Source organism: Eulemur rufifrons, chromosome 9 (assembly GCF_041146395.1).
Source record: "Eulemur rufifrons isolate Redbay chromosome 9, OSU_ERuf_1, whole genome shotgun sequence".
Taxonomy (NCBI): Eukaryota; Metazoa; Chordata; class Mammalia; order Primates; family Lemuridae; genus Eulemur; species Eulemur rufifrons.
The window spans coordinates 37285632-37303494 of record NC_090991.1 but is presented as its reverse complement, the minus strand read 5'-3'; the positions used below and the strand labels follow the sequence as shown (position 1 = coordinate 37303494).

Sequence of the window (17863 nt, the reverse complement as noted above, 5' to 3'; positions counted from 1 at the left end):
ACGCCGAGGACCGACCGAGCCCTGGTCTGCCCGCTCCTCTGATCTCCCACGCGAATCGCCCCATGCGCTTACACCCTCGGCACACCCCAAGGGCTTTGCTTACCTGGGGTCCTCTGCTTCTCCCCAGATGTCGGCCCCGCCTCAGGAGTTGACTGAGACTTTGGCTCCCTTCCTGGACACGCGTTCAGCTCAAGAGCTGCCTCCAGGGCCTGATGGGTTTGCTGTTCCACATCGGGATCCGAATGACAAGCTGACTCGACAACAACTTTCTCAACTCCACCTAGGGGATGAAACTCAAAATCCAGAGACCCCTGAGGAGATCCGATCTTCTTCACTCCAGCAAGAAGCCTCAGAACAATCCCCTAAGGAGGTAGAACCTTCTTCAACCCAGCAGGAGGTCCCAGCTCAGCAGCTACCTGCTACTGAAGAGGTTGTAGCTCATCCAGCAATGCACCACGAAGTGAATGTTCCATCTCCAAGTCGGACTGCAGCTCAGCACTCACTCTTCTCCAGAGGCACAGTTAAACCTGTGGATCTGGAGCTTACAGTAACTCCAGAGGCAGGTGACAACATTGAACCTACTCCAAGTCAGCAGCAGGCCCCAGCTCAGCCTCCAGAGCACCCTGAGGAGGTAGAACCTTCCTCAACCCAACAAGAGGCCCCATCTCCTGAGGAAGTTGAACCTCCCTCAACCCAACAAGAAGGCCCAATTCAAAGACCAGAGCTCTCTGAGGAGGTGGGACCTTCTGCCACCCAGGAGGAGACCCCAGCTGAGTCTCCAGGCTTTCCTGTGGAGGCTGAACCTTCCCCGAGTGAACAGGAGCAGTCAGCTCAGCCTTCTGAGTCTCCTGAGGAGAGTGAAACTTCTCCAACCCAGCAGGAGGCCATAGCTCAAGCTCCAGAGTCCCCTGTGGAGAGTCTAGCTCAAACTCCACCAAATTATGAGGTGACAGTTCAACCTCATCACTATAATTTGCCCCATGTTACAGTTAAACCTCCAGATGTGGAGGTTACCATATCTTCAGAGCCTACCAAAGAGACTGAATCTTATCCAGCCCAGCAGGAGGCCCTAGTTGAGCCACCAGCGTCCCCTATGGAGGTTGAACCATCTGGGAGCCAGCAGGAAGCCTTGGGCCATCCTTCAAAGTCCACTGAAGAGATCACATCTTCTCCACCTCAGCAGGAGTTTCCAGCTCAGCCTTCAGAGCTGCCTAAGGAGGTTGTAGCTCAGCCTTCAGTGAATTATGAGATGACAGTTCCATCACCAGGTCAGGATCAAGCCCAGTATACATTGCCCACTCTCACAGTTCAACCTTTGGACCTGTGGCTTACCATAAATCCAGAACCCTCTACAGAGGTCGAACTTTCTTCAACCCTGCAGGAGACCCCAACTCAACCTCCAGAGCTGCCTAAGGAGGTTATAGCTCCTGCGTATTCTGAGATAACAGTTCCAACACCAAGTCAAACTCAAGCTCAGCATCCAGCATCACCCAGTGTCCCAGTTCAACATTCAGACCTGGAGTTTACCGAGAGTTCAGTATCCACCACGCAGGCTGAACATCCTGTCGCTCTGGAGAAGCCTGTAGCCCCACCTCCAGACCAGGTTCAGACTCAGCCTCCAAACCTGCCTGAAGTTATGGTTCAACCTTCTGAGATGGATTTTACTGTAAATTACATCTCAGAACAGAATGCCACCACATATCCCACCAACATATGTGAGCTCTGTACTTGCAAAGATGAGACAATGTCGTGTGTTGGTCTCGGCCCAAAGCAGAGGCTCCGCCAAGTGCCTGTGCAGGAGCCTAATGCCTATAATGGCACCTTCACCATCTTGTAAGCATCACCTTTCCTCCTTGGTTCTCTGCACCTGCCTCGTGTGGCAGCATTTTCCTTGAGACCTTCCTGGGCCTTCTTCATTGACTCACTTTCTCCCTTTACCTTTTACTTGTCAACTTTTCCTTATCCTCATTTCCTTCTTACTATTGTGCCCCTTCTCCAAACTTTTACTTGTGCTTACTCTTCCTTTTTCCTTAACCATTTTTACTTAGCCCCATCATATCCTTGCTTAACCTCTGCCCCTGTGTTTGCTCCATTCTCTTCACAGCGGCTGTCCCTCTCCCCGTCTCATTAGTGATGATACAACAAAGTGGTTAAGAGGGGTTCTGGAGCCAGCTTGCCTGGGTTTGAACCCAGGCCTGTCATTTATTAGCTTTGTGACCTTGCGCAAGTTATTCTGCTGTGTGCCTCAATTTCCTCATCTTTAACATGGGGATTATGATAGTTACCATTTCATAGGATTGTTGTGAGATTTAGGTGTGTGAGTACATGTAATGCATATATCAGTGCCTGGCATACCTACGAATGTTAGCTGCTGTTATTAGTATTCAGTTCCTTAGTTATGTCCAGAACTCATCCTTGTACCTGGCTTTCTATATGTAGCAGCCATTTTGTGCCCGACCCAGGGCAAAGTATGACATTGTCTCTAGAACATGAAAATGATAGGTGGGAAGAAAGGGAATAGGCATAAAAAGGGAGGTGATTTATAATGAAGTACTACGAGAGATGCAGACCAGAGGCGCCATAATTCACTGGAATCTATAATCACTGAGATGTGGAGGTCAGGGGAAAGCTCCCTGCATAAGCTGAAACTTTATCTGGGGCTCAAAGAGTGGCTATAATTTGTTAAATAGAAAGAAAAATAGGCAGTAAAGCCTAGGCAAAGACATGGCTGCAGACATGATGGGGATTTAGTAGACAGTCTGGCTGCAAAGAATTGGGTTAGGAAGCAATGAAAGACGTGACTATGAGAAAGCTTGAATATCAGATGTGGGAGTTTGAAAGTTATGCGATGAGGTGTGGAGAGCCATTGAAGGTTCTCAAGCAAGAGAGAGAAATGATTAAGACAGGAGGATTATTTTAGAATCCACACATAGAGTGCTCTAGAGGGGAAAGCTTAACTCGGGGGGACCAAATAGAAAGCTCTAGCAAAATCTAGGAGTAAAATGAGAAGGAGCTAAATCCCAGTGGCTGTGACAGGAGTGGGAAGAAAGTCCTGGCAACATGACAAACAGAACAGACAGGATTTAGTGACTGACTAGGGAGTCGGGTGATGGTGTGTACAGGGAAGGGAGAAATCAAATGTGACTCCAAGCTTTCTGTCCTGGACGATGAAGAGAATGATGGTGGTGTGACAAGTGGAAGTGCAGCAGTCCGGGAAGAGAGTCAGTTTGAGGGAGGGAGTTTAGTTTGGATATTTTTAAATTTGTTAATGGTGAGCATTAAGCAACCAGAAGCTTCTGGTTGAATGGAAATGTGCACTAGGCAGATGAGCAGACCGGTGTCTGTTTGGCTGCTTTCTGCCCGCCCCCCCCCCCCCCCACTGGCAAACTGGATGAGGAAACTGAACTGAACTGAAACTAGAAACTGAGTAAGTAAAATTGTTGCTGAGGACCGAGGACAGAGTTAAAGGTAGATTCAGAGTCACCTACAGAGTTGAAACTGAACATAAGGTACCTAACAGCTTTCTTTTCTTTCTTGCTTGCTTGCTTGCTTTCTGAGGAACTCAAATACTTTAATTTGCTACATTAAGAGAAAATTAAGTCATTCAACATATGCTCAAACTGGGGAAACAATGGCCAAATAGTGAATGCATAAAACTTAAACATATCAATATATATTAAGTATTTTCAAAAACTGGGAGAATATAGAAATTAAGGAAGCAGTTAAAAATACAATATTTTATATATGTAAAAATAAGAATTATATATTATAAACACATACACAAACATAAAAATTAAATGAAAGGGTAAGATACTCAAACGGTGCCAAGATACCAACCTGCTGATTACAAAGGACGAACTGTCCCTTGTGATGTAGTGACGTGGTGGTCAGCACCTTCACCAGTGAACATACCACCAATAGTGGAAAAACCTGAAATTCTGGTATCATATCATAAATAGACGATATTACTTATCTAGCATTCTTGACAAAAGTGTTCAATAAGAAGCTAATCATGAGGAAATAATGCGTGCTTTTATTTTTTAAAATTATTTTATTTATAAGTTTAAAATAATTATTTATTTATTTATTTTTTTGAGGCAGAGACTCACCCTGTCACCCCGAGTAGAGTTGCAGTGTCGTCTTCATAGCTCACTGCAACCTCGAACTCCTGGGCTCAAGTGATCCTCTTGCCTCAGCCTCCCGAGTAGCTAGGACTGCAGGTGTGCACCACTATGCCTGGCTAATTTTTCCATTTTTAGTACAGACAGGATCTCATTTTTGCTCAAGCTGTTCTCGAACTCCTGAGCTCAAGCAATCCTCCCACCTTGGCCTCCCAGAGTACTAGGATTACAAGCGTGAGCCACTGTGCCCCACCTTTCTTTTAAACATATGTCATTTATGGATATATTCCCACTTTAAAAAAAAAAAGAAGCAGCATATATATGTAGGATAAAATGTGAAAATCTGCACTCCCATCCTCTCAGCGCCCCTGTCCCCTGCATCTTCCCACCCATAACTCTGTTAACCATTTTGGTGTGTGTCCTTCCTTCCAATCTCTCTCCTTTGCATTTTTTATTTCCTAATGAGGTACTACTTCACTCTTTGCTCTGTGATTTGTGCTTTTCCCCTACGCAATATGTCTAAGAGATCTTTTGACATCAGCACATTAGTCCCTCTAATTTCTAATTGCCCTTATCCTTCCAATACCTGGAGAGGTTTCAACAGAGGGTATTTAGCCAGAGCTTTGCTCTTACCTGACATAGGCTTCTTTTCTTTATTCTTATTTGCTGATAATGCTAAACTTTTGCCCATCTTTTTTCTGTTGAATTATTTATCATTTTCTCATTGGTTTGTAGAAGTAGTCAGTTTAGACACCTAAGTGATTTTGGAAAAAAATAGTTAAGCAGCTGAGGAGATGCGTCATCATCCGTGCCAGTGGTCCCACCTCCTTTCTAGATCAATTATGCAAACTGGGAAGCCGATAGCTCTGGAAATTAGAAAGCTGGGATTATTTTCTGTATTTGAATATCCCTACAAGGTTGCCATGGTTCTTTTATTCTATTCATTTTTTCCTACCTATTCAAGGATATGAACTATGTTTCTTCACAGAAATTTCCAAGGAAATGCTATTTCTTACACTGATGAGAATGTATGGAAATCATACCGTTGGACTGAGAAACTGTGAGTATATTCTCTCCAAATATGAGTACAAAAATTTAACTGCATTGTAAGATCCTTCTTGGTCCAGAATTTTGAGGTCAGTACTTCTGAGGGAAGGTATTTCCCCCTCCCTATCTCAAATCAACCTCTGTTGGTGGTAATTCTATGATCATTTTAAAATTAAATTTGGTGGGCTCTCTTTAAAATAAGAGGCAATTTAAATTTATTTTGTATTATACAAGTAATACACGATTATATATATTCTTAACATATAAAAGCGAAACAACAGGTATAATGAAAACCCTCATTGTACCCTGATCCCTGGTCCCTGAGGTAACCACTACTCTGAGCTTGGCATATATCCTTCCAGACCTTTTCCCAGGTATTTCCCTACGTGCATATTTACATATAGCAAAACAGACTTGTTGTGTGGTCTTTTTATCTTTTTTTTTTTACACATAAATGGTAACATCTTGGACCTTGATTCCTTCACTTCATGGTATGTCTTAGATTTCTTTATTTCCTAGTGCTTAGAGGGTTATCCCATTCATTTAAACTCCTGTATAATATTCCACAGTATGGATATATCATGGTTTATTTAATAATTACCCTATTGCTGGATATTTATATTTTATGTCCAGTTTTCTTGTTACATGCATTGCTGCTATAAAATCCTTGTACATGCTTCTTTATAAACATGGGCAAGTATTTCTGTAGAATAGACATATACAAATGGAATTGTTGGTGTGAAGACTATGTAGGTATGAAATTTTAATTGTTCTCAAAAAAGTTGTGGCAGCTTACACTGCAGTCAACAGAATATGACAGCATTCATTTTTCCCTTTTGTCACTGAGTATTCTCCAACTCTGCTGATATGACGGGTGAACACAAGGGGTCCCATCTGAATTTGGATTTTTCTCATTACTTGTGAATTTAAATATCTTTATATGTTTATTGAATATGTGTGTTTCTTCTCTGAGTTTTCTGTCCTTTGTCCATTTTTAATGTTGAATCATTTTATCATTTTCTTATTGATTTGTTGAAGGAATCAGCTTATGTGCATAAATGATTTTGGAAAAAAATACTTACATTCAAAGTAATTAACTGGCATTTCACAATAGTTTATGTGTCATATCACCATTGATTTCTGAATTTCTGTTTGTGAAAATAGAGATGTAATTTTACTTCACATTCATGTTTGGCCCCCTGAATTCAATCTGTTCTTTTCATGGACCTCTGCCCCAAAGGGGAGATCCACAAATGGAAACTACATACATATGTTTGCATATATTCAGGAAAGTGCAGTTTTCTGGGAAAAGGACCCATAGCTTTTATGAAATTTTCAAAAGGTTTTATCTCATACAAGATTGAGTTACAAATGTAGGGGAGAAGAAAGACATTTCTCTTCCTGAAAAGCTGTACTTATCCTCACAAATAATAATAAATGGACGATTTGTTTTAAGTAAAAGTAGTAAATCTGAAAACTGATATCTGTCGCTTCATTCATTCATTCAACAAATATTTCTGGAGCATCTACTATGTGCCAGGGATACAGGCCCAGGAACAAAACAAACTAAATATCCCAGTTCTCAAGGGGCTTATAAACATACAAATAAATTTATAAATATAATAGATATAATTTCAAGTCCTGATAAGTGATTAAAAGAGAGAGAAAGGAAGGAAAGGAGAGTCAATCAATTTCAGAATGGCCTACTATTTGCATTATATGTATATTTAAACCCAAATAAACCTTGAGTTCTCTCAATTTCCTAAAAGTTACAAGACAGGGTGAAGGCTAATTGTCTATTATATAGAATCAAGAATTAATATTGTGAAGTTCAGGAGTTAAACATGGATGTATTGGCCGGGCGAGGTGGCTCATGCCTGTAATCCTATCACTCTGGGAGGCCGAGGCAGGAGGACTGCTTGAGCTCAGGAGTTTGAGACCAGCCTGAGCAAGAGTGAGACCCTGTCTCTAGTAAAAAGAGAAAAAAAATTAACCAGGACTGGTGGCACATGCCTGTAGTCCCAGCTACTTTGGGAGGGTGAGGCAGGAGGATTGTCTGAGCCCAAGAGTTTGAAGTCGCTGTGAGCTAGGCTGACACCATGGCACTCTACCCTGGGCGACAGAATGAGACTCTGTCTCAAAAAAAAAAATACAAAACATGGATGTCTTAAATTTTAGTTTAGGCTCGGTTTTGATATTGTCATGGTTGAGAAAATTTTAGATCTGGAAATAACTGATTGATTCCCTATAGTTTTAAAATTTTTGCTTCAATCAAAATAAACATTTGGAGTTCAATAAATTGATGTATTTTATTCCAGTTGCTTATTTCAAGCTCTTTTTTTGGATAATCTTTTGATGACTTACCCACTTCTCAGTGTAAACTTTCCTTCTTAGCTGAATTTATTGTTACTTTTTCAGTTTTCACTGTCCTGTCCTGTCATTCAGACAACTTTGCAGAAACAAACTCCATTAATTTAAAATATTTTTAAAGTTAAAATTAATAAATATTTCATTTTTGTCTGGATTTTTTTCACTTGCCATCATTTCCTATATGTTTTTTGTATAGTGTCCGTAGTATATCCATACAGTTTTGTTATGTGATAGGGAAGTAGGGTTTTGTCAACATTTTCTAGTTATGAAGAGGGTTACTATAAACATTGTTGGACACATTGATTTGTTTTTCCTTTTTGGACATTTCCATGGAAACTTGAAAGTATTAGCTAACCAAGGTGGGAAGTCAAATCACCTGGTTCCCCCTTCACACGTTTTCTGACCATCACTGTTCCTTCCAACACGGTGGATTTCAGTTGCGGTCAGACAGAATCTGATGCATTCTCAGGTTCCAAGAGTTCTTTTTGGGAATTAAAGTTTTTGTGTTTTTATTTTAATGATAATCTTTTTTTTTTTTCTTTTTTCTTTTTTCTTTTTTGAGACAGGGTCTTACTCTGTCACCCAGGCTAGAGTGTAGTGGTCTCATCACAGCTCACTACAGCCTCAAACTCCTGGGCTCAAGTGATCCTTCTGCCTCAGCCTCCCAAGTAGCTGGAACTATAGGCACATGCCACCACACCTGCCTAATATTTCCATTTTTTTTGTAGAGATGGGTCTTGCTCTTGCTCAGGCTGGTTTCGAACTCTTGGCCTCAAGCAATCCTCCCACCTCAGCCTCCCAAAGTGCTGGGATTACAGGCATGAGCCGCCAAGCCCGGCCTAATGATAATCTTTTTAATATGTATATAACTATATTGTGTATGATATGGACCACCTTATATCTGAGAACTGCCCTTAATTTCAGTGGCATGCTTTCTAGGTAGTAGTATTTTATTGTCATGAGCTATGAGATGAAATTAATATAAATATGTGACCAACAGATGCAGCTAGAGGAAGCAGAATGTTTTAAATGTCAAAGAATACAGAACTTGATGGAAATAGTTTCATAAGGCAACATAGCATGCTCTCAGTTCCTCAAGGCTCCCAAAGGATGGACAGCTGTTGATACCATTTGCAAAGAAATGGATTCTCCCAGGCAAAAGGAGCTGGCCTTGGACATCTTAGAGGATTTCTTCCCTATTGGCTTGCTACCACTTCCTTTCCCCAGTGTTTTGGAGAAATAGCTATGTGCCTGCTTGTTCATCAGGTTCTAGAAACAGTGCAGTACCCCTCCCCCAGCATGTTCCTAGTCTTTACTATGAGAGTAGCTGAAGTGAAGGCTGTAACATTTCTTGGGCAGGCCCAGGTGTCAGGCTTGTCTGAGAATCATTCCTGTTCCACTGTCCTTTCTGCTATTCATACGCTGAGGTTTTTATTTTGTTTTGTTTTGTTTTAAGAGACAGGGTGTCACTCTATCCATTAGGCTATGCAGTGGCATGATCATAGCTCACTGCAACCTCCAACTCCTGGGCTCAAGCTGTCCTCTTGGCTCAGCCTCCCAAGTAGCTGAAACTACAGGTGTGTGCCACCATGCCCAGCTAATTTTTAAAATTGTTTTGTAGAGACAGGGTCTCGAACTCCTGACCTCAATCAGTCCTCCCACCTCGGCTTCCCAAAGTGCTGGGATTATAGGCATGAACCACCATGCCCAGCCCATATACTGAGTTTTGTTTTTTTTTTTTATTTCATCTTATTGTCATGGGGGATACAGAATTGCAGGTTACATACGTTGCCCATGTACCGCCTTTCCCCCCAAGTCAGAGCTCCAGGCGTGTCCGTTCCCCAGGTAGTGCACATTGCACCCATCATGTAGGTATCTATCCCTCCCCCTCCACCCCCCCCTTCCCGAGTCAGCACCTTCAAGTGTTACCATTCCCCAAACGGTGTGCAATGCACTCATTGTGTAGGCATACTTCCATCCCCTCCCCCACCCCCCGAGTTTTTTATTAATAACACCTTATATTTATATAATCTTTAGTCGATTCCTTTTCGTGGATAAACTATCTGCTTACATCTGTCTGCGGATATTAATGCTGCTATTCTAAAGTCCTCTCATGCTTTCTCTGTTAACTAATCCGTTGTTTGAGTTTGCTTTCTGTCCTTACTGGAGTTAGCTTTCTCTTGTTGTTTGGTCACTCCAGAATGTAATTCATCTTTGTAGTTGAAATTCTGCTGCTTCTGTTTTCCAGCTGCAGGGGAGAGGTGAAATGATATGCCGGGGCTTGTGTTACAGGTGGATTCCCCTGAGAATAAGGAAGGGGTGGGAGGCAGCTAGTACGGGAGTGTGTGCCCTTCCTCCAGGGTTCCAGGACCCTGCCCCCTTTTAAGGCCAGTTGCTCCTGCCTGGAGGAAGACACCTTTGCTGCCTGGTCCAAGGAGGAAGTACATGGGGTTGACGTGTGCCTCTGGCTGCTCCTCCTGTAGTATCCCAACCAATAACCCTGCAGATAGCTCCAGCGCATTTCTCACAGGGGAGCATTTGTAAGGCTGCTTGCAAGTTTTGAGCTAAGGTTGTGAATTTTTTAATTATATCTATTCTATCATTTTTAGGGATTTGGTGGAGGTTGGAGGGGCAGAGACGTGACATGTTCTCAGTCTACCAACTTGAAATAGCACAATCTCTTAGGAAAACAATTTTGTACTCCTATTACATCCTAGAGAAACTCAGGCAAAAGTGTTATGGGAATACATGTACAAGAATGTTCAAAGCAGCATTGTTTGTAATAACTAAAAACTAGAAAAATCTCAATATTCATCAACAGTACATGAATAAATAAATTGTGGTATAGTGATACAATGAAATACCCTAAGGCAGCATTATTCAGTAGAAACATGGTGTGAGCCACATATATAATCTTAAATTTTCTGGTAGTCACTTAAATAATAAAAGTAAAAACAAACATTAATATATTTTATTTAACCCATATATCTAAAATATTATCATTGCAACATGTAATCATTATGTACATTATTAACAAAATGTTCTTTTTTTATACCAAGTCCTCAAAATATCCAAAGTATTATCATTTCAATATATAATTAGCCTAAAATTATTATTTAGAGAGTTCACATTATTTTTTCCATACTCTTTTGAAGTCTAAATTTGGTTGGTGAATTTTCATCAAAAATACTTAATCTATATTTAGATTTCATAACATATGCAGTTTAAAAAGTAGCATCCTGGCCAGGCGTGGTGGCTCATGCCTGTAATCCTAGCACCCTGGGAGGCCGAGGCGGGAGGATCGCTCCAGGTCAGGAGTTCGAGACCAGCCTGAGCAAGAGCGACACCCTGTCTCTACTAAAAATAGAAAGAAATTATCTGGACAACTAAAAATATATAGAAAAAATTAGCCGGGCATGGTGGCACATGCCTGTAGTCTCAGTTACTCGGGAGGCTGAGGCAGAAGGATCGCTTGAGCCCAGGAGTTTGAGGTTGCTGTGAGCTAGGCTGACGCCACAGCACTCTAGCCTGGGCAACAGAGTGAGACTCTGTCTCAAAAAAAAAAAAAAAAAAGTAGCATCCTATACCCACATTGGTGAAAACCGTACTTAAACGTTTTCTAATAACTGCATTGAATATCAGCTTTTAAATTAGAAAATAATTAAAATTACTGACATTAAAGATTCAGTTGCCCAGTCACACTGAGCCACACACAAGTCCTCAGGAACCACATGTAGCTAGTGGTGACCTATGGGACATGCCGTACAGGCACCGAAAGAAGCCAACCTCAGCTACGTGCAACAGCATCGTAAATTTACAAACAGAATGTTGAGTGAAAGAGGCAAGATAGAAAGTCACATGTGCAATGAGATTCCGTTTACATAAAATTCAAGAAAAGGCGAACTAAAGTATGTTGCTTATAGCTGACGTATAATAGGTAACACTACATTTTAAACGCAAGGAAATTACGATAAAAGTCAGAGAATGGTTACCTGTAGGGGTTAGAGAGAGGGTTGTGATCGGAAAGGGCCCCCGGGGCTTCTGGATGCTCGCAGTGCTCTTTACTGACACGATGATATTGCATGGGCATCTGCTTCATGATTGTTAAACTGAACATTTATGTTATGTGCATGTTGTGCGCATTGTAGTTCTCAAAAAGATTTTTTTAATGGGGGAAAAACCTAATGGCTTCTTTGTGGCCCTGACATAGGTCCATGTGGGGCTTTCATAATAATATTTAGGGAAAAAGATGAGGAAATGGCAGTTCTGCTGATCTTGGTGTGCTACCAGAGTTGGGTTCTAATAGGGACTTTGTGATCTAGAGAAGAGTAGGCATTAAATACAAATTGGGTGGGAAGAGCAGGTAGGGGTGTGTGCATGTGTGTGTGTGTGTGTGTGTGTGTGGTAGAGAGAGATGGACACAAAAAGGAGAACGTGAGATAAGGTTTGAAAACAGAGCAGACATTGCCATCTTGAAATTAACTCAGAATTAGGGCATTCGGGCAGCACCGTGACCCAGGTTTCCTCCATAGATAGGAGTTAGTCCTGTGTAGCAAATAGTTGTTGCTAGTTTGCATTTTGTTCCAGAAATAACCTTTTCATTTTCCAGAATTCTCAGTGAAAATAATTTCTCAGAATTACGCAAAGATTCATTTGAAGGCCTGCTATCCCTCTGGTATTTGTAAGTTACTTAGTTAATCATATTTATTTGTAAGCCTTTAGTGACATTATCTACAAAATAAATAAGAGATTCAAATTAGACAATCTCTAAAATTTCTTCCAGCAATAAAATTCTACAGTTCTCTAAATTTGTGTAGGGTTTTAGCCCATCTCTAGCATCAGATACTTCCTATGCATTTTCAGTTTTTTAAATCATATAGACAAGGTACAGATAGAAAGGAACTTCACTTATAGGGAAAAAATGGTAATAAGATCTGAGCAATTATTGACACCCATGTAAACCTTGTTTTATAAGTGTTCATATACCATCTGCTTATATTTATATTTAGTCTACAACCCATAGATCAAATCTAATCCACAGTCTGTTTTTATATACAGCCCATAAGTAAAGAATGGTTTACATTTTTAAAGGGCTGTAAAAGGAAAAGAAAAGAAAAGAATAGAAACAAGAATATACAACAGCGTCCATATGTGGCCCATAAAGCCTAAAATAGTCACTCTCTAGCCTTCAGAAAAAGATTTGAAAAAGTTGGTTTAGTAGAATGAGAGGAATTAAAGTTAACCTGAAGTCGTCGTTACCTAAAGGAAAGGAAAATATAGACCATCTATACTAGTTCGAATGCCATTAATCCAGAATGTTTTGATAATTTAATCTGAATTAAATTAACATTTAAATATTAAATAACATGAATTATATTAATATAAATAATATCAAGAATATTAAAACATATTTAAGAGAATAGACTGGTATTAAGGATTTTATTGCAGGAATTGTTATACTCATATTAAAAATGGTTGTTTAGAATGATGGTTAAGTGGTATAGCTAGAAATGTTTACACTAAGTAAGCATATCAGAAATGCTCCTAATTCTTCACTAATTACAAAATAAAAATCTCTCCAGCCTTGTTGCCAAGGAGGGAATACTTGCATAGTATTTCTATCTGTTTAGAGATAAGAAGATACTATATTCTTTGCTATGAAAGTTTGATTCTTATCCTTTTTCCATGAGGTCCAGAAGTATGTACATCATTAATCCTCATAAAGCTAATTAATGATGCTCTTGCACAAATAGATTCTTCTTTCAAATGTAGAAGGCTTAAGGGAAGAGGGTACAAAGAGCTTCACGTGACACTAAAAATAGTCCTTTGAATTATCAAACCTTCTAGGCCATAAGGGGATGACCACTTTTGTATTGGTCTTCTTGGGAATCTCTGCCACATTTGGAAAAAAGCAAATGAGTTAATTGCTCAATGGAGGAGGCCCTTTATTACTTCCACTATGAAATACTTTGTAAGCTAATTATTTCACGTTAGCATACATATTCTCATTCATTTAAAAGATGCCAATCAATAAAAAAAAGCTAAGAAAGAATATGCCACGCACTGTGCCTAACATTGGAGGCAGACAGATGAGTAAGACAGGGTTCCTACTCTTCTAAGAACTTAACATCTCACAGGGGAAACAAACAAATAAGCTCAAACCATGATGCAACAAGCACTAAGTAGATGACAAAGTGCCGCAGAGGTGCAGAAGAGGGACCACAAATATTAAAATTATATTTCTTTTAAAATAGTTACTTTTCTTGTGCTGTTCATTCCTCAGCTATTCATTCATTTTATAAACATTTGAGTTTGCTTGATTTTTGTGTGTCAGTTTTAAACATGGTGGGCCATGTAGATGATCAAGACATAGTCCATGCATTCAAGGAGTTTACACTCAGAAGAAATGGGATGCAAAAATAACTATATCAAAAAGAAGAAACAGATATGGGCACTAAGAGAGACAAATTGCTTCTGGAGCACAGAAAAGGGAGAAAGGACTTCAGTGTGGATCGGAGAAGATGTTACCGGAGCAATGCTGTTAGAACAGGACCTCAAAGGGCCATTGGGTATCCTTAGACAGACATCTTTGGGAAAATAGTCTAAACTTGGAAAATGGGAGAAAGGCAAAACACAGGAAAGTATTTGAGGAATGCCGTGAGCTCCTGTAGATTACAAGGAGGGACAGTAGGAGACTGGAGCCAGATTTTCTAGGGCTTTGAATGCCAAGCAAAGGAGCCATGATGGGGAACCATGCTGTACCAGCCGTGCTGAAGACCACCTTGAGCCTGCCTGACAAGCACTTGGAGGGCTTGCTAGGCCTTGGTTCTGGATGCCACCCCCAGTTTTGGATTCAGTCAGTTTAGAGTAGGGCCGAGAATTTGCAGCTTCCATAAATTCCCAGGGACTGGTCTTTGAGAACACTTCTGGAGAGTTCATCTGGTGACTGTGTGCAGGATAGTTTAGAAAGGAAGAGACTACAGATGGAGACACCAGTCAGACAGAGTTATACCAGCCAGGTGAAGAGTGAGGGACAAGCTGGCATTGACAGAAATAGTCAACTGTAGTCAAGAATGGGTGTTTTCAAATAAAAATCCAGTTCCATGTTGTTTTTGGTTGTCCCATCACTATACGACAAACAAGTTGCTTTTGTGGAATATTAATATAAAACCAAAATGAATTTCTATTAATATGGTAAAATTCTGAATTAGTTCAAAGTCATATATTAATTAGAGGAGTAATTTCCTCTCAAATGATGTGAAAGGATATCTTTTATTTCTTTTGGTATTGAACTGCCTTAGAAAAACAGAATTAAACCAGGAAGGTGAATAAATGTGAGATCATTTCTTTTCATGTTAGAAATTATATTGAAAGACAAAAACTTTGAGCTCATAATCTAGAATTTGATGAGACTACAAAAGGTCATGTAATTAAGTCTCCTGCTCTAGGGAAAGATTACATCTAAAATCTATCAAGATCTGTAGTTGCATATTTTATTTATGAAAATTGGCGAGGTGTGGTGGCTCATGCCTGTAATCCTACCACTCTGGGAGGCCAAGGGAGGAAGATTGCTTGATCTCAGGAGTTTGAGACCAGCCTGAGCATGAGTGAGACCCTATCTCTAAAAAAAAAAAACTAAAATAAAATAAAAAATATTTATGAAAATCATGAAGGTGAGACTCTAGAAGAGGTATAGGCAGGATTAGGGGCTCTGGAAAGTTCTAATACAAATCCAACAGTTTGCAGTGTAGACAAAAACTACATATTCAATATTATCATTCTAAACTCTGCTGTTTGTTCCTGCTAATTTGATATCTAATAGCTAATCAAAGAAATATCTTCTTTTTTCTAGAGATTTATCATGCAATAAAATATGGTCAATTGAAAGAGGTGCATTTCAACCCCTACCATTTTTGCAGTTTGTGTAAGTTACAAATATAACTTCATTATATTTGCAATTTTTATTAAACTTATTGTAAACCTCTTTGCTATTCATTTTGAAATATTAAAATTTTACTGGTAGAAAGTTACTAAAATTATATAGCAAATCCTTTTCATCTCTAGCAAAGATGAGTGTGAGAATTATTACACAGATCAGAGTGAATCATTATAGAACAGTGGTTCTCAACCAATGTGATTTTGTACCCAGCTGACATTTGGCAATGCCTGGAAACATTTTTGTCTGTCACAACTGTGGGTATGTTACTGACACCTGGGAGGCAGAGGCCAGAGATGTTGCTAAACAACCTGCAACGTACAGGACAAACCCCCACGACAAAGAATTACATGGCCAGTATGTCAACAGCACTGAAGCTGTAAAACTCTGTTCTAGAGAAATAAAGATCTCTTAACACAAGTATTTGTTGAGCACTCACTGTTTTGAATCTAAGGCACTGCGTGTGTAAATATGAAAGTATAAATCGTAAGCCAATATCTTGTACAGTGAGATTTCTTTAGTGTAGGGAGAAAGTATTGAGGGCGTGTTTCATCATATATGAGTTAGGATCACTGCCAAATGATAAATGTTCTCAAACAATATCTTTTTTCTTCTTCTTCTTTGGCTTGTCTCTCTCTTCTTTTGTAGAAACCTTCGTTGCAATTTGCTAACGGAAGTGAGCTTTGGAACATTTCAGGCTTGGCATGGAATGCAATTTTTACATACGTTGTAAGTGAAATAGATGAACATATGTAAAAACACTATTTGTGTGTAAAAGCATCCTACAGTTATTGGTTAACTTGGTATAAGCTCATCATGAACTCTGAAAAGTATGTCTTAAGATCCATCCATTTTTTTCAAATGAGGAAACTAAGGTACAAAGAGGCCAAGAGACTTGTGTAACTTACATATGACGGGCTCTGCTTTCCCCAGTACTGATCTTTGGTTTGGGCAATAAGAGACAGCAAGCAAGTAATGCTCAAATGAGCTTTGTCCTGGGAGCCCTGTTATGCGAATTGTCCTTGAAATCCTCCTTTTGAATATGACTTTGATTCCTCCTCATGTGCAGAGTTTCTAACTGCTGAAATGTCTGCAACATGTAGCCATAAAGAAGGGAGCTTAACACAAAGTCCTCCAGGGAGCGAAAGGTGCAGGATGCTTTCTCAGTGTCAGTTTCTTTTAAATGGTAAAGCAGAAACAATTCCTGAAATCCTGCCACAGGGCACTTCTCTCCCCAATCACCCAGAACATTATTTTTCAAAAAGTATATACCTAAGAAGTTAAGAATTATCTGTGAGTGATAGGAACCTTTGCAGTGTAGGAAAAGATAATATTTATGTTAAGCTACAGTGCAAAAAATATTCGTAAAGAAAATACATTGCTCTAGTCTAATTCCATATACTTTCTTTCCTGACTACTCTTCAACAAAAAGTGTGGGTTTTATTCCCTTTCAGCTCAAAAATTCTATGATTTCTCTGTGACACAAGCAAATCGTAGTGGGTATGTTCATGGCCTGAAGGGGATTTTAGACTCAAGGTGAAGATCCTCCTCTAAACCTGACTCTAGAAAAGACTGTCCACCTGTCTTGTGGTTCAGAAGTCTAATTTCCCACAGTTCATTTTGGGCTAGAGGAAGGGGTTTAGGATGTGTCTGGGGCTGAATTAACAGTTTTTGCCAATGCCCATCTTTTAGGGGCCTCCTCTGTCCCCTTGTTACTTTGTTGAGGCCTCACTTAGGGAGGAACAGTGTGGGTCTGTTTTTTGTTTGCCCTCCCACCAGAGGGCACACTCATCGGATCCCTCCACCAAGAGGTTTAGGCGGCGTCTTTTTACAAATGTCTTAAACTCACCACCTTTAGTGGACATTTTATAACACTGAGAGTCCCTCATAAGAACCCAAGTTTCACTCTAATTATGTAGGCAACACCAGAAAAAAACAAAACCCGTGGAATCACATTTGGTAAAAATTAATGAGTACCATGCCTGCTGTGTGCCAGGTACGACACTAAGTGCTGGGGGTGCAAGTTGGAATAGGACAAAGCCTCTTTGTCCCCAAGAGGCTTTCATATCAGAAGGAGAAAGAGGGATGATGATGAGAAAACATGAGAGCCATGCTGGGGTCTACACAGCAGGGTGACAAGGTAGGGGAAGGGACAGCACAGGAATTGGGGGGTGGGTTAGGAAAGACTCCCAGTGGAGGAGGCACCAACTTGTTTATCTCGAGTTTCTGTGTTCATCTTAAACAGCAGAGAAAGGCATTTGCTTCACGGTGATGAGGAAACCAGAGCTAGCTGGTGTTAGAAATTAATGCTCCTGTATGGGATCTGAATAGAGCTGTACCCCTCCACCTAGTTCACAGTTACTTTCAGAGATGGGCACAACGGTCACAG

At 40.2% G+C, this 17863-nt stretch overlaps 1 protein-coding gene across 1 annotated transcript in view; it reads left to right on the top strand.

Moving 5' to 3' along the window:
• Nucleotides 1–112: 112 nt before the first annotated feature.
• LOC138392369 (leucine-rich repeat-containing protein 37A2-like) overlaps nucleotides 113–17863 on the top strand; it is a 45368-nt gene continuing 27617 nt past the window's right edge. The window contains exons 1-6 of the mRNA XM_069483133.1: nucleotides 113–658; nucleotides 764–1833; nucleotides 5110–5181; nucleotides 12148–12219; nucleotides 15391–15462; nucleotides 16123–16203. Coding sequence (XP_069339234.1) covers nucleotides 128–658; nucleotides 764–1833; nucleotides 5110–5181; nucleotides 12148–12219; nucleotides 15391–15462; nucleotides 16123–16203 — 1898 coding nt within the window. The 5' untranslated portion in view covers nucleotides 113–127. The remainder of the gene's footprint in view (nucleotides 659–763; nucleotides 1834–5109; nucleotides 5182–12147; nucleotides 12220–15390; nucleotides 15463–16122; nucleotides 16204–17863) is intronic.